Source organism: Zootoca vivipara, chromosome 9 (genome assembly GCF_965207765.1).
Source record: "Zootoca vivipara chromosome 9, rZooViv2.hap1.1, whole genome shotgun sequence".
Classification (NCBI taxonomy): Eukaryota; Metazoa; Chordata; class Lepidosauria; order Squamata; family Lacertidae; genus Zootoca; species Zootoca vivipara.
The window spans coordinates 65,248,402-65,271,247 of record NC_142592.1 but is presented as its reverse complement, the minus strand read 5'-3'; the positions used below and the strand labels follow the sequence as shown (position 1 = coordinate 65,271,247).

The following is a 22,846-nucleotide window of genomic DNA, read 5'->3' as shown; positions in this document are numbered from 1 at the left end:
TCGTTGGCTCCTCCTGTTTTAGGGCCAGTTACACATTCTGTTATTCGCTTGAGAATCTTTATACCCCCACTAAAACACAAGCTGAAATGTAGCCAAAGGACTCGTCCGTGGAATCGCCTTGCTTGACCAGATTCCTTTTCTTCATTCCGGGGACAGGAGAACAGCAGAAAGGATTGTCTGCAACACCACGGCTTACACCAGTGGCACCGAGAAGATGGTAGTGGATGTGGTTGTGAAGGTAGACAAGGCCAGGCTCCACAAGGAGCTGGAGAAGGCCAAGTCCCCCAAGGAGCTGGAGTTTGAATATACGACGGACCCAACCATCGTGAAGATCGATCCAGAATGGAGTATTGTCAGGTAATGGCGCCATTAGAAAGGTAGCACAATTTGAGGCGCAGGTCAATAGGAAGAGCTGTTGTTGAATTTATCCCAAGTAATCCTAGGAGCTTCGAGGTCAAGGATGGGGTAAGGTTTACAGCCTGGGGGCCACATTCCCTTCCGGCCAGCATCTCAGGGGCCACATGACTGTGGTGGGTGGGGCCAGGGGGAAGTGGGCGGAGCAACTAATGTGAATTTCATTTTTTGTCCAGCAGGCTAATTTCTACACACTTTCACACTCCCCTTTCTGTCCTCTATCCAGGAAAGAAAGAGAGATGATCAGAGTTCACGGGTGCATAACTAACAAAGTGAATTTCAATAGGGACAAATGTCAGGTTCCGCCCTTAGGCAAGAAGAACCAGATGCACCAGTATAAGATAGGGGACACTTGGCTTGCCAGTAGGACATGTGAAAAGGCATCTGGAGGTCTTGGTGGACCACAAGCTTAACAACAGTCAACAGTGTAACGCAGCCAAAAAAAAAAGAAGTTAATGCTATTCTAGGCTGCATCAACAGAAGTATAGTGTCCAGATGAAGGGAATAGTACCACTCTGTTCTGCCACGATCAGACCACAGCTGGAATACTGTGTCCAGTTGTTCTGGGTACCACTATTTAAGAAGGATATTGACAACTGGTACCTGTGCAAAGGAGGGCAACCAAGATGATCAAGGGTCTAGAAACCAAGCCTTGTGGGGAAAGGTTGAGGGAGCTGGGTGTGTTTAGCCTGGAAAAGAGGAGACTGAGAGGAGATATGATAGCCATCTTCAATTATCTGAAGGGCTGTCACATGGAAAAGGGAGAAAGCTTGTTTTCCACTGCTCTGGAAGGTAGACCTGAACCAATAGCTTCAAGTTACAAGAAAGGGGATTCTGATTAAACTTTCTGACAGTTAGAGCAGTTCGATAGTGGAATAGACATCCTTGGGAGGTTGTGGACTTTCATTGGAGGTTTTAAAGCAGAGGCTGGATGGCCATCTGTCATGGATTCTTTAGCTGAGATTCCTGCATGGCAGGGGGTTAGGCTAAAGGACCCTCAGGGGTCCCTTCCAACTCTACAATTTTATGATTCTGTTTCTCAGCAGACAAAAACAGCTGGTGGGTGAAGCCGGCCAGTGAGGGTTGTGGTCTGGGAAGAGGCTCTTTGGCCAGGTGGGCAAACTCTCTAGATCATGGGTAGGAAAACTAAGGCCCGGGGGCCGGAACCGGCCCAATCACCTTCTAAATCTGCCCCGCGCATGGTGCAGGAATCAGTATGTTTTTACATGAGTAGAAGGTGTGCTTTTATTTATAATGCATCTCTGGGTTATTTGTGGGGCATAGGAATTCAATCATCCCCCCCCCAAAAAAAATATAGTCCGCCCCCCCATAAGGTCTGAGGGAAGGTGGACCGGCCCCCTGCTGAAAAAGTTCACTGACCCCTCAGGGATGCTGTTATTGTATCTTGCATTCAGCGCCGTCTTAACCATATCTGGCGCCCTGGTGCCAAGATCCCTCTGGTGCCCCCCCCCCCCGTGAGGGAGGCGGGCAGGAGAGGCGCGCGGGGAGCTGAGAGGCGTGGAGGAGGGAGCCCCAGGCTCGTGCTCCCTGCGCGCCTCCAGAGAGCAGCCTGAAGCCGCTCAAAAACTGAGAGGCACGGAGGAGGCAGCCCCAGGCTCCCGCTCCCTGCACGAAGCTCTGGGGCCGCCGTGCTGCACCTCTCAGCTGTTCAGGCGGCCCAGGCCAGCGCTCGCCGCACGCCTCTGGAGAGCAGCCTGAAGCCGCTCAACAGCTGAGACAGAGGCGCGGCAGAGGTGGCCCCAGGCTCGCGTTCCCCGTGCGCCTCCAGAGAGCTGCCTGAAGCCGCTCAACAGCAGAGGCGCGTGGAGGCAGATACCAGCTTTCGGCGCCCCTTCCGCACCCCTGATGGCCAGGCGCCCTGGCACCTTGCGCCACCCAGCCCGGGCCTAGGGACGGCCCTGCTTGCATTGCAAATCCTGCACTGAGCCGGGCAGGACTAAATGACCTCTAGTAACCCTTCCAACTCTGATTCAAAGCTTTTACGAAGCAAGTCTTATGAGAGAAAAGCTCAGTTTTGCATTTTTGCATGCATTCCCTGCTACGGCTCAGTTTTGCTTATAAGTCAAAACCTGACTCCCCCCCCCCTTGTGAAACAGATTTGGAACTGCTTGCATCGAGGATATCTTTAAATGAGCTTTTAGGTTGGTGGGACAGAATATAGTCTTTCCTGGCTCTCCTGTGTAAGGAATAGATAATTGCCCTGGGAATGGTTCTATACTGGTTGTTAATGAAGATTGGTGCTGGGTCCAGTTGGAGCTCAGACATCCTGTAGCCTTTGCATTCTCCTGAGTATGGAAGGAGCTGAAACATATGTAAATTTTGCCAAGCCTGGCCCAGTGGAGAGAAAAATTGGCCATTAAACTTTTGTGCATTCCTTTTAAGATAATTTTACAAATAAGAAGTGGGGGTCGTCTCTCTCTCTTCTTTACATCAATGGCTAGAAATGAACACAGGGAGCTGCCTTATGCTGAGTTCATCCACCTCAGTATTGTTTACACTGACTGGCAGCAGCAACTCTGCAGGGTTTCAAGCAGTTTTCTCTCCTAGCCCTCCCTGGAGATGCTGGGGAACGAAACTGTGGCATGCAAAGCAGATGCTTTAACCACTGAGCTACAACCCCTTTCCCAAAGCTATGCTGTGAAACCAAAGTAATTGGAAGGCCTGTGGGAGTTAAAAATATGGCTGGTCAGTTTACCCAAAGTTGCCACCCACCTAGTCATTTTCTTGCAGGTCCTTTTTGTGTGCAAATCAATTAGTCACTTTAATTATTGCAAAGAGTTTGAAAGGTTAAGATTAATATGTTTGGGATCATAAGCAGAAATTATTGGACTTCCCAGTTGGGGAGAACGGTAAAGAAGTAATTTCATATACTTTGACGCTACAATGGTTCTGCTCGAGAGCCAGATGTTCTTCCTGCTGCCATAGAAATCTGCTTGCGGGTTGCACTTATGTGAGCAAGCATTAATGCGTATTTATGTTGCCTGCAGTCTCATGTGAGCCCAGGCTTTCTATGCTGACCCTCTTCATTCTCGTAGTAGTGCAACTATGAGCAAAATGCATGCCTTCAAGGTTTGCTCAGGCAGTTGTAAAAGGACAGAGCCCATGATGCAGTGCAACTGCAGAGATCCCAGGCTGCGAAACAGAAATGAAAACTGGAATTCTTCCTGCAGGTTGCCTAAAACCCTATGGAAAGAATAACCATAGTTTCAAAGGCATATTGAGTTGCATGCCAACAGGTCAAATGCCCCAGACCCTACTATCCGGACCCTTTAGCAGTCTGGGAGTGGTGAATTGATGGGAAATGGACAGCAAAAATGTCAAGAATTGTGGATGAGCAGGTGGAATTCACACCTTCTTTCAAACATGCTTGATGGTGAAAATTCTTAGTTCAGACCTAAGGATATGTGACAACTTTTGATAAAAGGAACTTGCCTGTTTGTTGCACAGAAATGGAGGAAACTTAGAAGGACTAGATCTGGACTTTTGACACTGCAGTGTCTGCTCTATAGCAGTGGCTGAAAGGCTGATTCCTTACCAAAGGGCCCTGACAGGCAAGGAGGAACCGGACAGACTTTATGCAATGTGGCATAGGCGTATTGAGTCCTTTTACTCTGAAGAAGAAAGCTATGCTCCATCAGAAGTACAAAGGCAAGTTTCAGCTTGAGGGAATCTTCTCTTTTGGAAGGCAACAGAGAGGGTAGAGACTTCATACTGGCATGGGCTGATGGTGGCTGTTTTTATTTCTTACCGTATTGAGGAATATGAACGTCTTTGTGTGCAAAGTTACACGCGGTTGATTTTCTGTTTCCTTTAAGTATGCTATTTAACAAAGAAAGCTTTTAAAAAGGTCACTGGAAAAAGGATGGTATATTTATTGCATTTTTTCTGAAGGGGGGATGGAAACATTTTCAGAGTTTTGATTAATATTTATTTTGCAGAATGGGGGATCAAAGATTGTTTGGGGCAAAGGCTTATCTTTAAAGATGAGGTGGCAGGTGAGGTTTTTTTCTTACTCTCTCTTTTTTGAAGAAGAAGAAGAAGAAGAAGAAGAAGAAGAAGAAGAAGAAGAAGAAGAAGAAGAAGAAGAAGAAGAAGAAGAAGGCAGCTTTTGTTTTTTGCAGAAATCACAACCCATGGTCCTCCATCCAATTTGAAACCATACTGGACCGTACTTAGGTTTGCAAATGCGCTAGCAGCTAGCAGTTTTATTGCGGCACCAGCACAGTATTTGCAGCTCCTCTAGCAGATCATCAGAGTCTTTTTCCTCTCCAGTTGGCAACCTTTCCAGAGTTGATGGTTAGGAAAACTCATTGCAAACCCAGTTCAGTTCGAAGTGTTTATTGCCTCAAGACTCAAGACAAGTCAACACACTATACCAGGGGTCCACAGACAATGGCCCAGGGGCCGGATACGGCCCGCGAAGCTCATTTATCCGGCCCCCGGCGACCCCCGCCACCTGCTGCCACTGTTCACTCTTATCGGCGCGGCATGGCGCAGTGCGGCAGCCCACTTCTGGGTTCCTGGAGGACTAAAAATAGCTTGTGTGCATGTGCCAGCGTCATTTCCGGTGCACTTCTGGGTCGCCGGAGGCCCGTGTGCATGTGCACAAGCCATTCTCCAGGGGCTCCGGCGACCAAGAAGTGCGCCAAAAATAGCATGGGCGCGCGCTCCCCCGCGCTCCGGCCCGCCGCGGGAGCTGCCTTCGGGCACCAGCCCAAAGTGCGGTAAGTCTGGGGACCCCTGCACTATACAGTGGTACCTCTAGTTACGAACTTAATTCATTCCGGAGGTCCGTTCTTAACCTGAAACGGCATGCTTTCGCTAATGGGGCCTCTTGTTGCCACTGTGCTGCCGGCACACGATTTCCGTTCTCGTTCTGGGGCAAAGTTCTCAACTCGAGGTAACTCTTCCAGGTTAGCAGAGTTTGTAACCTGAAGCGTTTGTAACCTGAGGCGTTTGTAACTCGAGGTACCACTGTATACACAAATTTAAGAGATGCTGGTCCATCATGGTTTCTATTCCTCTCACTGTGCAGGTCACATGCCTGTGTTATGCATTCCAGCAAAGATTGGTGGAATCACGGGAGCGGATATTTGCTGTATTCTGTTTCCGTTTGCTTCCCCCCCCCTCTTCGGACTTCTCTCCTTTTGTTCTGCCTTACGCTTAATAAGGTAGCTCTTAGTACACAACCTCAGCCTGGCTCCGCCTGCGTTTTATCTCTGCTGGACTCTGAATATGTACTCAGTGTCTCCAAGACATAGGTCATAATAAATCACCGGGAAGGGCCGTTGGAACTCCCTGGAGCTGCACGCTGCACGCTGATAGGAGAGACGGGCAGGATTCGTTCCTGCATTATGCCTGTGGATCATTCCTGCCCCCGGCTGACCCGACATTATTCTACTAAATACAGTTCATAGTACTTAGTACTTAGAGGTTAAAATGTAGCGATCCAAATATACAGAGAGATTCACTTAATCCAACTCAGTATCTCAGTTCAGTTCGCCTTGCAACACACTGCTGAGAGCAGCCCTGGCTTCATATTCCCTCCCCATCCACCATGCACATACACACCTTTTTTGAAGAAAGAGAGAGTGGATGAGAAATGCCAGAGGCCTTTGGCCTTGAGCTGTTTCATACATCCCACTGCAGCATCTTTCCCAAACTTTTTCAGCAGGGGGCGGTCCACTGTCCCTCAGACCTTGTGGGGGGATGGACTCTATTTTTGGGGAAAAAATGAACGAATTCCTATGCCCCACAAATAAAGAAGAGATGCATTTTAAATAAAAGGACACATTCTACTCATGTAAAAACACCAGGCAAGCCCCACAAATAACCCAAAAATGCATTTTAAATAAAAGGATATATTCTACTCATGTAAAAACACCGGGCAGGCCCCACAAATAACCCAGAGATGCATTTTAAATAAAAGGATACATTCTACTCATGTAAAAACACCGGGCAGGCCCCACAAATAACCCAGAGATGCATTTTAAATAAAAGGACACATCCTACTCATGTAAAAACACCGAGCAGGCCCCACAAATAACCCAGAGATGCATTTTAAATAAAAGGACACATTCTACTCATGTAAAAACATGCTGATTCCCGGACCATCCGTGGGCAGGATTTAGAAGGTGATTGGGGTGCATCTGCCCCCCCCCCGGGCCTTAGTTTTGGGATCCCTGGACTAAGCAATTAGTGCGATTTCGCCCGCATTTCCAAATCACACCAACAGAGCTGCATCCATTGGCCAAGTTAATCTCACCCCCACCCATCCAAAAGTATGTCAGTTTTGCCCACTCCCCGAAAAGTCACTGATGACATCACATACCCCACTTTCATGGGGGATGAACAGTGGAGTGGAATATTTAGGTCCAGGTCAAACAGAAACCAAGGGGATGGGATTTTAATCTCTGTGGACGTTTACATCCATAGGCCTGATTTGGGAGATTTCAGCTGATTCCTGCCCCCCCCCCTTTCCTTTCCTTTTATCTCTCCACCAGTGGAAATACACCCATTACAGTGCGGGGCACGAACTTGGACCTCATCCAGAACCCTCAGATCCGGGCAAAGTACGGTGGGAAAGAGCACATCAACGTGAGTATGAGAGTCGATAAAACAGATCCGAGCTGTCCAAAAGAGAGAGAGAGTAACGTTGGGATTGTATTGCATAAGAAGGACCTGGTTGCTGGATCAGGCCAATGGCCCATCTAGTCCAGGATCCCGTTCTCCCAGTGGGGAAACTAGGTGCCCATGGGAAGCCTGCAAGCAGGACCCTCATGCTGGTCAAACTTATGTCCCAGGGAGAAGCCCACAAGCAGCGATCTCCTCCCTTGCGGTTCCCAGTGGCTTTTATTCAGAAGCATTGCTGCCTCCAAGCATGGAGACAGAACATAGCCATTGATAGGCTTATCCTCCACGAATTTGTCTTCTCCCCTTTGAACGCCATTAAACGTGGTGGCTGCTATGGCCAAAAAGGCTGCCATTGCTGCACTGGAAAGATAAATTTACGACTCCATTTAATCAATGGATTGAAGACATGGCTACATTTGGTACTTATGAGTGCATTGCTTATAGCAGGCATAGGCAACCTTGGCTCCCCAGATGTTTTGGAACTACAACTCCCATGATCCCTGACCACTGACCCTGTTAGCTAGGGATCATGGGAGTTGTAGTTCCAAAACATCTGGAGAGCCTAGGTTGCCTATGCCTGGATTATAGACATAGGCTTTGCCTGGACGAGGATAATGAAATTTGGAACCATTTACTGTATACAACATATAATAAGTTAAATGTATACATATATACATATATACGTGTGTGTGTGTGTGTGTGTGTGTGTTTGGGTCATAACAGTATCTATATATTAGATAGGTATATATGGAATTGTAATTGATAATTTTATAGTGACGTAGTATAACTTTCTTTCTTTTTCTTTCTTTCATATTCTCAGTTTTTATTGCTAGTCTATGTCATTTATTTCAAGTATTTTTAAAACAATGATAATAATAAAAATTAAAGATGGTGGCTGTTGTTGCCTCTTGTGGGAGTGAGCGCCATAGTTTGACCATGAATTGTGTCACGATTTCCCGGTGTTCGGCTTCATTGAATGCCCAAGAGTTGTTGTATTATGAGAGAGAGGGGAAGAAAGAGGGGGAGGGGGACTATTCACTTTCTCCATGCCAATTTTATCCACTTCTGTCATGTCACTTCTTATTCTCCTTCTCTGTAAATGAAAATTGGTCCAGTGGAGATCTATTGTGGAGCCATCACCACCACACCGATGCTTTTGGCAACTGTTTCCAAATTAAATTCAAATTTCCTACTCTTTGTGAGTTGTGCACGTTGTGAAATTTACCACCAGCTGTCCCGTTTCATTCTGGTTTATGCCAATCTAGCCTACACTCAACTAGCATTGGCCAGTTTGGGTGGTTTTAAAATGTGATTAGACGAATCCAGGGAGGTTGCAGCTATTAACAGCCTACTGGCCAGCATGATCAGAGGCAGTGTGTGTGTCCGAATTCCAGTTGGTAGAAAAGAGCAGTGGGAGAGAGCTGTTGCACTCATGTCCCAAGTTGGGCTTCCCAAAGGCATCTGCTTGCCATTGTTGCACTTACTTTAAGGTTTTATCCTGCATTTGTGGACTTCCCTGAGATCTTAGGATGAAGAATGGTATAGAAATCTAGTAAAATAATAATAAATTACAAAATCTTCAGTTCTATTTGGGTTCAGTCTGACTGGGGTCACCAGTCAGACTGTGGTTACCCTCCCCTAAGGTTTTATTTCATAATGGTTTTATCTTATTCGTATATTTTTAATTTTAAAATTGAATTTTAACATTGTATTAATCTGCGCTTTAACTGAATTGTTTCTTTTATACTTGTGTTGATATTATTTGTTGTTAGCCGCCCTGAGCCCGGTCTTGACTGGGACGGGCGGGGTATAAATAATAATAATAATAATAATAATAATAATAATAATAATAATAATAATAATTTATCACACCAGAATGCAAGAAACAGGTGAAACCCAGGATCTAATTTTAATACATGGTCACTTTAAACCACTTAGCTTTCATGTATGGGCACCGGAAATCAGTCCGGACATGCGTAGAAGCAACTTCCGGTGCCGCTCTACCCGATTTTCAGTGCCCAGGCATGGGCGGAGCTGCACCGGAAGTCGCTTCTACGCCTGTCCGGACATGCGGAGAAGTGACTTCCGGTGCCACGCTACCCATGTCTGGACACCGAAAATCGGGCAGCGCCAGGACCCAAAATGGAGCTTCCCTGGCAGGTAGGAAATCCGGGGGATTTACGGGATTTTTCCCAATCCGGGCTGCCAGCAGGAAACGGTTTAAAATATGGGGGTTTCCCGTGAAAAATGGGAGACTTGGCAGCTATGGTTGGTGCATTTGCACTGCACCAACCTCACTGCTGTGACCTTAGCTGCTCTGTCTTACCAAGTGAGCTGCGTCTGAATGATGATGTGCAGAGCGCAGCATGCCCAGTTCCCCCCATTCAGTTCTATGGGGCAAAGTAAATGGTCTTCAGTGGCCAAGACTAAGAAAAAGGACTAACCCATCCCCACTGTGTCTCCCCCAAAAGTGAGTGACTTCTATTCACTTCAAGGAAACCTGGTGGCCCGTGTGTGTGTGTGTGTGTGTGTGTGTGTGTGTGTGTGTGTGTGTGAAATGTGTTGCTGTGCATACACTGAATGATATATCACACCCTCGGGGGTCCCTATAGCATCCTGACTCCTCCTGGCCATTCCTGCAATGGACATTTTGTTGATATGATGTAAACCCCAGTACCATCTTTTCTGCTGAAAGGTGGCAGTAAGAGCCAGGGCATTCTGTGCTGGTCTTGTGAGCTTTTTCATTCTGTATCAGGGTGAACTCTGCATGGCAAGCCAGCACATCTGCGAGGCCAGTCTTGAGTTGTGTCACTTCTGATTTAGCTCAACACGATTGCTCCGTGGAGCTGGCATGGAACCTAATGGAGAATGGCTTGGCCTATTTCACTGGCGAGATTGAATACAGAGGGTGGGGGACATAGGAAGAGAGAGGGGAGGAGGAGGAGGTTGGCTGCAAAAGGTCTTCTTCTTTCTAGCTGATTAGAAGTGCCAGTTCAGAGAAGGACTCTCAGGCCTGAATTCTGTTCCGTTCTATTTTTTTTGCAACCCAAAAAGATTCTGTTAAAACAAGTAGGTCTTCTGATGCTAACGAAACATGCCAACACTTTGCAGGAGCTTCTGCAAAGCTCTGCATTTATGTCAGCTTGTTTGCATAGCAAGAGGTGACAACATCCTGCCACCTTCCTCAGTTCCCTCCTGCTTTGGGCAAGACATCTGGTGTTTGCCACATTCTGGTGCAATTGAGCCAATGTTTAAACATGTTTATGGCTGCAGTCCTGTAGAGACTTACCCGGGGAGTAAACAGAGTACAGTGGTACCTTGAGTTACAAACGCCTCAGGTTACAAACGCTTCAAGTTACAAACTCCACTAACCTGGAAGAGTTATCTCGAGTTGAGAACTTTGCCCCAGGATGAGAACGGAAATCGTGTGCTGGTGGTGCAGTGGCAGCAAGAGGCCCCATTAGCAAAAGCACGCAGGGCCGGCCCTATGGCCAGGCTGGGTGGCGCATGGTACCACGGCGCCAGCCCGCTGGCCGGCCGGTCCGCCGCGCAGCTGCACCCACGGCAACCCCGCTGTGCCTGCCCGTCCGCCGTGCAGCAGCGCCTGTAGCAGCCGCACTGAGCCCGCCCGCCCACTGCACTGGGAAACGGGGCGGGGGGGCGCCAGAGGGTTCCGGCGCACCACGGCGCCAGGGGCGCTTAAGATGGCCCTGAAAGCACGCCTCTAGTTAAGAACAGTTTCAGGTTAAGAACGGATCTTCAGAATGAATTAAGTTTGTAACTAGAGGTACCACTGTAATCCAAACCCCCTATATCTCATTCTGGAGGGAGTTTGGTTGAGGTAGAGAAGCCCGTCAGTCAAGGTCTGCCTGGCTCGGTTGGCTCTAGGGGCAAGGAGAGTCTTCCATGGAGATCCCCACTTTGAGTGCTGAAATCATGAATGGGCAATTGCTACATGGCACTCCCACTCATTATGGGAGTGGTAGTCAAAAACACATGGAGGGCTTCTTCCTTCCTTCCTTCCTTCCTTCCTTCCTTCCTTCCTTCCTTCCTTCCTTCCTTCCTTCCTTCCTTCCTTTCTTCTTTGGCAGTCACTTGTAGCCGAGTAAGATTGTCTTCCATAAACACAGTTTTAACAGTGAGTCCGTAAGTGACTGTGGAGGCCAATTCTGGATCCACACGTCCTTCCACAGTGGGGACATTGGTTTCCGGGTGGGAGTTGATCACGGTGTGGATTTGCCAAGTGTGCCTTCATCTTAGCACATTTCTCCCTTGCGTCCTGAGTTCGAGTGTCTTCAAAGCCCATGGCATCTTTGGTAAAGGCTGTTCTCCAATTGGAGCGCTCGCAGGCCAGTGTTTCCCAATTGTCGGTGTCTATACTACATTTTTTAAAAATTGCCTTTAAACAGTCTTTAAACCTGTTTTGTTGACCACTAGCATTACACTTTCCATATTTAAGTTCGGGATAGAGTAGTTGCTTTGGAAGACAATCATCAGGCATCCGCACAACATGACCAGTGCAGAGAAGTTGATGTTGAAGAATCATTGCTTCAACACTGGTGATCTTTGCTTCTTCCAGTACAGTGGTCTTCCCAAGTGATGTGTAAACAATAGCAGTAGCTAATGCCAGGCTCAGAGAAGCTTCCTAATACTACAAACCCTGGTAAATATACCCTGGGATAATCCAGATAACTGTCAGGCACATTCACTTTAATGGATTCTAACACAACAGAGGCAAAAAGAAGCCATTATCTGCTTACTTGCTTCTTCCTGTTTTTTATTTCCATCCAGTCATTTGCAAGTAAAGCAACTGCCTTTTCAAATGCTAACCAATAATTACAATCTTTCAAGGACAACGTAAGAAAGCTTTCCTAGTCATCTGCCACAAAAGGGCGATAAAACAAAGTAGGTTTCTTTGCAAACAGAAACAGGTAAATGATATAAATTAAAATAAGAATCGGAATAAGCAATACCCTGTTTCCCCTATTTTAAGACGTAGACATAAAATAAGCCATAGCAGGATTTTTAAGCATTCAAGGAATATAAGCCATACCCCGGGTAGTAGCACAGGTCTTCTGTAATGTTGTAGAAGTCTTATCAGAAACATGAGAACATAAGAAGAACCTGCTGGATCAGGCCAATGGCCCATCCAGTGCAGCATCTAGCTGTTCTCATGGTGGCCAGCTAGTTGCCTGTGGGAAACCAGCAAGCAGGATCTGAAAACAAGAGCCCTCCCCTCTCCTGTGGTTTCTAGCAACTGGTATTCAGAAGCACTGCTGTCTCCAGACGTGGCAGCAAAGTACAGCCATCACTGCCAGTAGCCACTGATATTCCTCTCCAGGGACGCGGGTGGCGCTGTGGTCTAAACCACAGAGCCTAGGGCTTGCCGATCAGAAGGTCGGCGGTTCGAATCCCCGCAACAGGGTGAGCTCCCGTTGTTCGGTCCCAGCTCCTGCCAACCTCGAAAGCATGCTGTGCAAGTAGATAAATAGGTACCACTCCGGCGGAAAGGTAAGCGGCGTTTCCGTGCACTGCTCTGGTTCGCCAGAAGCGGCTTAGTCATGGTGGCCACATGACCCGGAAGCTGTACACCGGCTCCCTTGGCCAGTAAAGCGAGATGAGTGCCGCAACCCCAGAGTCGTCCGCGATTGGACCTAATGGCCAGGGGTCCCTTTACCTTTAGTTTGGTGACCATCACTGCCTCCTATGGGAGCAACTTCAATGGTAGGACTAGGTGCTGAATTAAGAAGTACTTTGCTTCATCTGTCCTGATAAAAGTCATAAATCATCATCATCATCACCGTCTTATGGTTGAAATTAGATTTTTGAATGCCTTTCGCCTTGGTTAATTGTGCAGCTAATCAACTTCCACTCTCTGCCCAGGTGTGGAATGGCTTTGCAGCCTATTCCATGATCCCACTAAACTCCACTTGCACCCCCTATTGGATTATGCATTTCAGGTTTGCGAAGTGCAGAACGACACGGAGATGATCTGCCGAGCACCAGCGGTGGAACCGAATAACCAGACCGACCCTCCTGTGCGTCCAGATGAGTTTGGCTTCATCTTGGACAATGTCCACTCCTTGCTGATCCTCGAGAAACCCAACTTCACCTACTACCCAAACCCCATCTTTGAGGCTTTCAATCCCTCTGGGATTTTGGAGCTGAAACCAGGGACCCCTGTGATATTAAAGGTACGGAGAGAGGGAGTGGTGGTCCAAAAATGAAACCACACCATCCATTTGCTGGTGAATCCCCAAATTTCTAGTGTAGCGCAATGTCCTTTTGACTAAATTCTGATGTTCTCACATTAGTTCAGTGGCCATTACAGATGGACATAAAGATGTCATGTTTTGAGCCCATATCACCGGGGCACTGGGTGGTTCTTGGGCATTTGTTTGAGTTTTCATTGAACTAGAGAACGTTTTGCTACAAACGTCCCACTTTCTGCAGTGAAATGTACAGTTGGATCTTGCTGGGTGTCAAAGCTAAAGATGACCCAGGGCCTTTCACTCACCCCAAGGGCCTCTGCTCCTTGATGCTGCTAACCTATTGATGGGTTTGGTTTCTCTCAACACAGGGTAAAAACCTGATCCCATTGACAGGAGGGAACGCCAAGCTGAATTACACTGTTCTGGTTGGTGAGAAGCCCTGTGTTCCCACGGTGTCTGAAGTGCAGCTGCTGTGCGAGTCCCCAAATCTCACTGGACGGCATAAAGTGACGGTGAGCAACGGCACAAATATGCTGCAGAGCAAATGCAATTCTCTTCTGGAGGAAAGGTTGGGTTCTGCAGCCTGCATAAATCATGCAAAGTTGAAGAAACGTGCATAATGTATCTTCTTTTGCATAATGTGTTCTTTCACTGCATTGAGTTTTTTTGTTGATTAAGCAGTATCTAAACCCTGTTGAATAAAATAAGTAATTATCCTTCAGCTTTTACTGATTTGTTCCTCTGTTTTTGCTAGTTATGGAGAAAGGTAAGCTGTTCTTCAAACCACTTCAGCCTTGCAGATCTTTCTTGGGCACGTCTCTGGCTTCTCAGATTTCAGCACATACTCTTTCAAGCATATCCTTGAAACCACATGGGCTAGAAACTTGGCTTTAGAAGTAAAGGAAGCCGAGAGTCTCAGGAAGCTGAGTGTTGCAGGCAGCGCCACATTTGGAGCTTTGCAGAGTGTCTTTCCAGAGTGCCTAGAACTTATCTGGTCTCCTCACTTCCTTCCTCTAACTTGCAGGCTCGCGTTGGAGGGATGGAGTTTTCCCCAGGGATGGTGAACATCTCCCCGGACAGCCCACTTAGCCTGCCCGCCATTGTCAGCATTGCCGTGGCAGGGGGGCTCCTCATCATCTTCATCGTGGCCGTGCTGATTGCCTACAAGCGCAAGTCCCGCGAGAGTGACCTCACCCTCAAACGGCTCCAGATGCAAATGGACAACTTGGAGTCCCGGGTCGCCTTGGAGTGCAAGGAAGGTACGGCAAGCGAAAGGGACCAAAAATATATGAAAAAACCATGGGAGGATCCTGCTGTCATATGCGAAGTAGAAAAGTGTGCATCTGGCAACAGGAGAGCCCATTTTGAGATGTACCGGTAGGGCAACTGAGAATTTATATAGGTGTGTAGACCAGTTGGCTCATGTTATAGCTAAGAATGAAACTGCTAGCAAAAGAATTGTGTGGAAAGGAGAAGGTTAAGGGGACAGGAGAGATTGAAGTTCCAGTTGGCTCGGGGCAGTCAGACTGTACATGGCTTAGAACAGGAGTTGGGCAGACCTTCATGAGCTCAAGGGCCACATTCCCTTCCAGACAACATTCCAGGGGCCACACAGACAAAGCCAGAGACAAAAGCAGTTGCAGCACAAGTGCAAAATTTACCTTTGTACAATAGGTTGATTTCCTCTACATGTAGAGAGGATAAACCTTCTCCCTGGCTAATGGGGTGTCAGCTTTAGTTCCTTCTCATCTGTCACTCTACGAAAACAGATGGCACCGGGCAATCAACTCCTTTTGAATGATTGGTCAAAGATACAACACATTATGTCTCTATATTGTACACATTTTTCTTATTAATGCCTCTGTTGGGGCCCATAGTCAAAAGTCATGGTGGGGATCTAATTGGGACATAAGGGATGAGCAGGGGAATGGTCTGTGGACCAAGCCTCCATACAGGTCATGGCCAGCTCAAACTTGAGAGCTCTTTCTAAAGTTAGAACATGGCTAGTACCTTACTCCGTGACAGCTCTCCTCCATCCACCCAGGTACATCTTCACTGTGTTGGAGGGGCTACCACGTAGTTGGTACATATAAACACATATGGTGGGACTGCTCAAAGGTGGCTGGATTTCGGAACGTTGTATTTGCTGAGTTAGTTTAGTTAGTTTCTTGATAGCAAAAGAAACTACATGTATTACTCCATCTTTTCACCTGATGCTTTTGAACCTGCACATGGGCTTTGAAAAATAAAGAACTTATTTGTCATCTCTTATCAGCAGCCTGGGCTGTATTGCCAAATTCTGGAAGACCTTTAATCTTAGTAATTTGGATTGCTTGTATTCTACAGTTTGGCAAATTACCCTTCTTGAAAATATATCCCACAAACTTAATAGTATAAAGGGCAAAACTCGAATGACGGTTGCTTTGCTATATGGGATGATTTTATTTCTTAAATAAATTTTGAGGGATTTAGTTTCTCAGTGTCACCAGTATATGCAAATTCCTGGCTCATGTCAGACTATATAGAACCTTTATTCTCAATAATGATGGAACTCGCAGATGGAAAATTCATTTATTTATTTTTTAAAAATTATTAGTTGTAAAGAGAATCTTTGTACGAGTCAATATTTTACTATCCCTTTGGAGCTGCATTGTATCTTTGTACTTTTGTCCTTTCAGGCTGTGGTGTTTTATGGTTTAAATTTTTAATTCTTTGTCTTCTTTCTTTTTGTTACATTTGCACTTTTTTGTTAACAAATCAATAAAATATATATTTTGATAAATAAATAAAAGTAGGCTTTCAGTGTTCAGTTTAATCTAAATCATGTTTTTATTATTATTATTTCTTTGTTTTGCTGGCTGTTAATCTTGTTGATTCTGTTATTGTGTTTTTATCACTAAAGAAAAAAATTTAAACCACCCAATGAGGCTGCGAAGCAGGGCTAGTAGAGAATGTGGGGAGTGTCCTGGGGGGTGGATCCCAAGGGCCAGATAAACAGGATTGCAGGGCCACATTCATCCCTGGACCCAATGTTCCCCATCCTCGGTTTAGAACCAGGGAAGAAGGAATGGGAGGGGAAGAGACCGGGTGGCCAGTAAGCAAGGAATGATGTAAGAGCCATCTATTGCATCAGACCATCAGGAATGGCCTCTACTTCATTTGAAAGCAGCTCCTCAAGCAGAGACAGAAGCCTTTCCCAGCTCTGCCACCCAAGACTCTTAACAGGAGATGGCCAGCCTTGAATCTGGGATTTCATATAAGCAAAACAAGTGATCCTTCACTGAGCTTTGGACCACATTGTGGTGAATGTGTGTTCTTTCAGTGTCTGAAGAATATCCTGTAGCTTAGTAGCAGTGAAAGCTGGTCCATTAGGGGAAGTGGGGCACTAATCCACCAAGCTTGGTTTGTCCTCGCTCAGCCCCAACCTGCCTCCCTTCTTATTTGCATAAAATCCAGGGGGTGGCACCCAGTTCCATTCACCACACACAGGCAGTTTACGGTCCAAAATAGTTTGCTGCTGTAGAAGATTGTTGTTGTTTAGTCGTTTAGTCGTGTCCGACTCTTTGTGACCCCATGGACCAGAGCACGCCAGGCACTCCTGTCTTCCACTGCCTCCCGCAGTTTGGTCAAACTCATGTTCGTAGCTTCAAGAACACTGTCCAACCATCTCATCCTCTGTCGTCCCCTTCTCCTAGTGCCCTCAATCTTTCCCAACATCAGGGTCTTTTCCAGGGAGTCTTCTCTTCTCATGAGGTGGCCAAAGTATTGGAGCCTCAGCTTCACGATCTGTCCTTCCAGTGAGCACTCAGGGCTGATTTCCTTCAGAATGGAGAGGTTTGATCTTCTTGCAGTCCATGGGACTCTCAAGAGTCTCCTCCAGTACCATAATTCAAAAGCATCAATTCTTCGGCGATCAGCCTTCTGTAGATGATAAGCCTTCTGTAGAAGATAAGGCTTCATTAATACAGTTCCATACGTTGATATAGACATACAGCTCGTAGGTTTTGTAGATACAGATACATATAAGCACAAGGTAGACATAAGGTTGCTGCAGCTTCAAGATGTAACACAGACTCCAACTCATGAGTAGACTCACTGACTAATGAGCCTACACATCTTACTCACTTAGATGGCACTGAGCCATTGCCATAGCACCTGGCTTGGCTGACCTTGCACCTAATCATTGAACCACAGAATAGCAGAGTTAGAAGGGACCACAAGTGTCATCTAGTCCAACCCGCTGCAATTCAGAAATCTTCTGTCCAATGTGGAGCTCAAACCCACGACCCTGAGATTAAGAATTTAATTGAGCGATCCCTCAGGGGATGATTTGCGCTCTTAGCTTCCTCCTCCTTGGTCTCAGTGTTGTCTCAACAGAACTCTGCAAGCGGGGGGAGGGGAACTAGACTGAGTTGGCTCTGCCTGCCATTGGCTCTGTCACTACCTGCTGTTGGGCTCCCTGGCCATAGCTGCCAAGTCCCCCGTATTCCCCGGGAAACCCCCGTTTTTCCGGCTGTTCCCAGCCAAAAAAATTGGATTTTTTTTGTTCCCCCCCCCCCCGGGTTTATTCTGGCGCGATGGCCATTTTGGAACTGGGCGGAGCATGCTCAGAAGCGACTTTTGATGCTGCTCTGCCCAGTTCCAAAATGGCTGCAGCACGACTTCTGGTGCGGTGGCCATTTTGGAACAGGGCAGAGCAGCATCAAAAGTCGCTTCTGAGCATGCTCCGCCCAGCTCCAAAATGGCGGCAGCGCTACTTCCGGTCTGCTACTTCCGGTCCGGTCCCTTATTTTTCAGGTAGGAACTTGGCAGGTATGTCCCTGGCTTCTGCGCTACCAGAGCTGGTGAACACCAGCTAAAGCTGTACCTTAGCCAAGCCATGCTTTGGGGCAGCTGCTTTTGAGGGGACATTTCTCTATGGTATGCAACCCTCGCATCGCATCCTTCCATAAAGAGCTCAGGGCAGTGTAGAGGAGGGTTCCCCCTACTTTATCCTTCCGGGACCTCTATGAGGTAGGGTAGGCTGGGAGATGCTGATGAGCCCTGGATATTTCTGTGAGTTTCATGACAGGGTGAGGATTTGAACTTTTCCCGTTCTGATGTCCAGTCCACTGCGCTGCCCCAGATCTTCTCTGCTTAGGGTTAATATTTCCCTTTAATATTCCAGCTTTATTTGTCTCCTTCCTCCCCCGCCACCTTAAATCACAGCTTTTGCAGAACTGCAGACGGACATCCACGAGCTGACCAGCGATTTAGATGGAGCTGGCATCCCATTTCTGGATTACCGGACCTATACCATGAGGGTGCTTTTCCCTGGCATCGAAGATCACCCTGTGCTGAGGGATTTGGAGGTAAGCACCTTCCTTAAACACAAGAACGCCGGAAGCTGCCTTTTGCTGACACAGCCCCATTGGTAGCTCCATATTGTCTACACTGATTGGCAGCAGGGTTCCAGACAAGAGACATTCCCAGGCCTATCTGGAGATGTTGGCGATAGAAAGAGAGGGAGGGTGAGTGAGGGGAGAGACAGCAAGAAGGTCAGCACAGTGCTAATGCCCCTGCAGAACCCATCTGGGCCTCCTGGCAGTTTGTTTGCACTGTGCCAACCTCCTCACTGCCTCATCCATCCCTGGAGAGGACTGGATATGCATAGCTGCCAAATCTCCCGTTTTTCGTGGGAAACCCCCGTACAGTGGTACCTCGAACTTACGAATGACTCGACAACCGAATTTTTTGACTTACGAATGGGGGTAATGGCCGCACGCTTACGAATGTCTCAACATCCAGAAAAACCCACAGCGGTTTTAGATAGGGATTTTTCGACTTACGAATTTTTAGATAGGGTTGCTTTGACTTACGAATTTTTCCATTTTCAATGCATTCCTATGGGAAATCGCGTTTCCAATGGCGTTTTTCGACTTACGAATTTTTCGACTTACAAAGGTGCCTTTGGAACGGATTAAATTCGTAAGTCGAGGCACCACTGTATTTAAACCCATTTCCCACTGTTATCCCAAATAGAGAAAAATCCTATAAATCTGCCAGATTTCCTACCTGCCAGGGAGGCTCCTTCTGCGCGTGTCTGGACACGCATGTCTGGACACGCGCAGAACCGATTTCACGTGCCGCTCTGCCCATGTCTGGGCACCGGAAATCAGGCAGAGAGGCACCGGAAGTTGCTTCTACACATGTCCAGACATGCGTAGAAGCGACTTCCGGTGCCGCGCTGCCGCTGCTGATCCCGGATTTTTCTTACCGGGAGTTGGAGGGTATGGATATGCTGTGTGTGTGTGTGTGTGTGTGTGTGAGAGAGAGAGAGAGAGAGAGAGAGAGAAAGAGAATGTTGTGTATAAATGCTTCACTGAATGTGAGAGAGAGACAGAGGGAGAGAGTTGTGGACTATGTGCCGAGCGAGTGTTTGTGCTGTTTGTGTGGTGACTTGTACTTGCGTATGGGAGAGCATTCATTGGCAACATAAGTGAAGGGATGGAGAGCTGAGAAAGTGGATCCTCAGGCCACAAAATAGTAACTCCCCTTGTGTCTAAGGAGTCCTGTGGCTCCTTTTGGACAGGAGCTCTTTCTGTGAAAGCCAAGGATGGCTCCTCCGCCTCCATACTTCTGTGGCTTAGTGACATGTGCTTCTTCCTGTATTACATCACAAAGCAATAAGGAGCTCAGCTGGTCTTCATTCTAGTCCCAACTGGGCATTTGATCTGCTGGATCAAACCAATGGCCTGTCTAGCCCAGCATCCTGCTCTCACAGTGGACAGCCCAGATCCCTGTGGAAAACCCGCCAGCAGGATTTGAGCACAAGAGCAACTCTTCCCCCCTCCTGTATACCAGTAACTGGTATTCAGAAGCATCGCTGGCTCCCACTGTGGAGACAGATCATAGCCATCATGGCTGATAGCCACTGATAGACCTCTCCTCCACGAATTCATCTAATCCTCTTTTCAAGCTATCTAGGTTGGTGGCCATCACTGCCTCCTGTGGGAGCGAGTTCTATAATTTAACTTCTTTTGTTGTAAAAACGGTTTGGCGTGGCTGGCCGCCTCTGCTGTGGAGTGGAGCAGACTGCAAAGGAAGCAAAGGCACGCTGCGTGCCAGGGAGGGAAGAAGCAGAGAAGGTGGTGATGGCAGCCCCCCCCCAAAAAAAATATTGGCAGGTACTATGCTGGCAGGGGTCCTGTAGAGAGGATTGAGGAGATCAGGACAAAGCCACATTGCTTGATTCATCAAAGAGAAGCTGGCACCACTTCTGGCCAGCTTTTGTTGGGTCTTTTTCGTGGGTACGAATGTGCCCTGCCCTCTTTGGCTTTGGTGCAAGACTGGGCAGCTGCATATCTTTGTACAGGACCTTGTACTTCTCCCGATGACGAGCAGAAGCTGCCTCATATTGAGCCAGTCCCATTGGTCCGTCTAGTTCAGTGAAGTCTACACTGACTGTTGCTGGCATCTGTCTGTCTCGGGAGATAACGGCAGAATGCAGTTTTAGGAGTGAAGTCAAACCAGTGGAGAGTTGCAGCGCCTGCTGTGGCTGTAGAGACCGATACGGGAGAGACATGTTTTGTTGCAGCTGGGGCAGACGAAGGCATCCGGCTGTGCTGCTGCAGATGCACCACGGTGTTTCTTCTCTCTGCGTTCCTCCCAGCGGTCATTCATCCTCTGGTCTCTGCTGTGGATGCACGACCTGTTTGTCTCCAGGCATTGCGGTCATCTGCAGGGGATTCCCACATGGTGGGGTTGATGTTGCCAGCCTTTGTGTCACTTTTGCTGACATCTTTCTAACACTGTAACTCTGTTTAGACAGTCTACACCAGGCACCCTCATGTTTTGGACTACAATTCCCATCTTCCCCGACCACTGGTCCTGCTAGCTAGGGATCATGGGAGTTGTAGGCCAAAACATCTGGAGAGCTGCAGTTTGGGGATGCCTAGTCTACACCATGGGTAGGCAAACTAGGGCCCGGGGGCCAGATCAGGCCCAATTGCCTTCTAAATCTGGCCTACGGACGGTCTGGGAATCAGCATGTTTTTACATGAGTAGAATGTGTGCTTTTATTTAAAATGCATCTCTGGGTTATTTGTGGGGCATAAAAATTCGTTCATTTCCCCCCCTTCAAAATATAGCCCGGCCCCCCCCACAAGGTGTGAGGGACAGTGGACTGGCCCCCTGCTGAAAAAGTTTGCTGACCCCTGGTCTACACTGACTGACATATACGGTGCTTTATGTTAGACTACAGTGCTTCTCAAACTTGAGTCCCCAGCTCTTGTTGAACTACAACTCCCATCATCCCTGAGCACTCGTCTTGCTGTCTAGGGACGATGGGAGTTGTAGTCCCAAAACAGCCGGGGACCCAAGTTTGAGAAACCCTGTGCTAGAGGTACAGCTGGCCACCAAGCAATTGATTCTCTCCTTTCTCTATGTTTTTGACAGGTCCCTGGGTATCGGCAAGAGCGGGTGGAGAAGGGCTTGAAGCTCTTTGCCCAACTCATCAACAACAAGGTCTTCCTCCTGTCCTTCATCCGCACCCTGGAGTCCCAGCGCAGCTTCTCCATGCGAGACCGCGGCAACGTGGCCTCCCTCATCATGACGGTGCTGCAGAGTAAGCTGGAATATGCTACAGATGTCCTCAAGCAGCTCCTGGCCGATCTCATAGACAAAAACCTGGAGAGCAAAAACCATCCCAAACTGCTGCTTCGGAGGTAAGCCCTGGAGCAGGTGGTTGTTGCTGCTCATTAAATTTTCCACAAAAAGTGACACTAAGATCATTGCAAGCATTAAAACCGAGCACAGGATGCCCACAACTTACACACATTTAACTTGGGCAGTTTTTTTTTTTTTTTATAATATTTTATTAAGTTTCCATTTTCTAATATATAAACACATCCATATTACTCACATTAAATTTTTGCTTGCATGAGCTGGTCAACCCCCTTCCCTCTCCGCCGCCTTGTGGTTACCATAATTTCTATCTATTTCATCGCATCTGTACCTCTTCCTCCTTACATTTCACCCATTTCAATTTTTACATGTTAAATAAATATAAAAAGGTATAAATCATAAACATTACAAATCTTCTTAAATCAATCCTGCTAGTGTTGTTCATTGTTTGCAATTGTCCTTCAAATATTGTATAAATTTACTCCAGTCTTTTTGGAAAGCTTGATCACACTGGTTTTGGATTTTCCTAATTAGCTCCGCTAGTTGTGCATATTCCATCGTCTTCATCCACCATTCTTCAGTCGTTGGTAATTCCGGTTGTTTCCATTTTGGGACTTAACTTGTGCAGTTTCAACTATATTGTCATAGACTGGTTGGACGCAGAGGAGTGGTGGGAGGCACCCGCTGGAGAACCACCAAGGGAAGAAGGCTCAGAGCCAGGGGAGCGGTGGTGGGACGATGGGATGTGGTCAGAGGGAGAAGACTGGGAAGAGATGGTGTCGGAGGCTGGAGAGGCAACAGGGCTTAGTGAGCAGGAAAAGGCTGTGACAGACAGAAATCCTGATTCAGGAGAAGAGGGAGGCCAAGAGGCAGAGATGAATCAGGCTGCTGAAGAAGCCAGG

At 47.4% G+C, this 22,846-nt stretch overlaps 1 protein-coding gene across 3 annotated transcripts in view; it reads left to right on the top strand.

Moving 5' to 3' along the window:
- LOC118091530 (plexin-A4) overlaps positions 1-22,846 on the top strand; it is a 274,608-nt gene that overhangs the window by 181,602 nt on the left and 70,160 nt on the right. For all 3 annotated transcript variants that reach the window (XM_088676445.1, XM_088676446.1, XM_088676447.1), the window contains 7 exons: positions 157-357; positions 6,939-7,032; positions 13,029-13,262; positions 13,649-13,792; positions 14,305-14,539; positions 18,489-18,631; positions 21,717-21,985. In XM_088676445.1, coding sequence (XP_088532571.1) covers positions 157-357; positions 6,939-7,032; positions 13,029-13,262; positions 13,649-13,792; positions 14,305-14,539; positions 18,489-18,631; positions 21,717-21,985 — 1,320 coding nt within the window. The remainder of the gene's footprint in view (positions 1-156; positions 358-6,938; positions 7,033-13,028; positions 13,263-13,648; positions 13,793-14,304; positions 14,540-18,488; positions 18,632-21,716; positions 21,986-22,846) is intronic.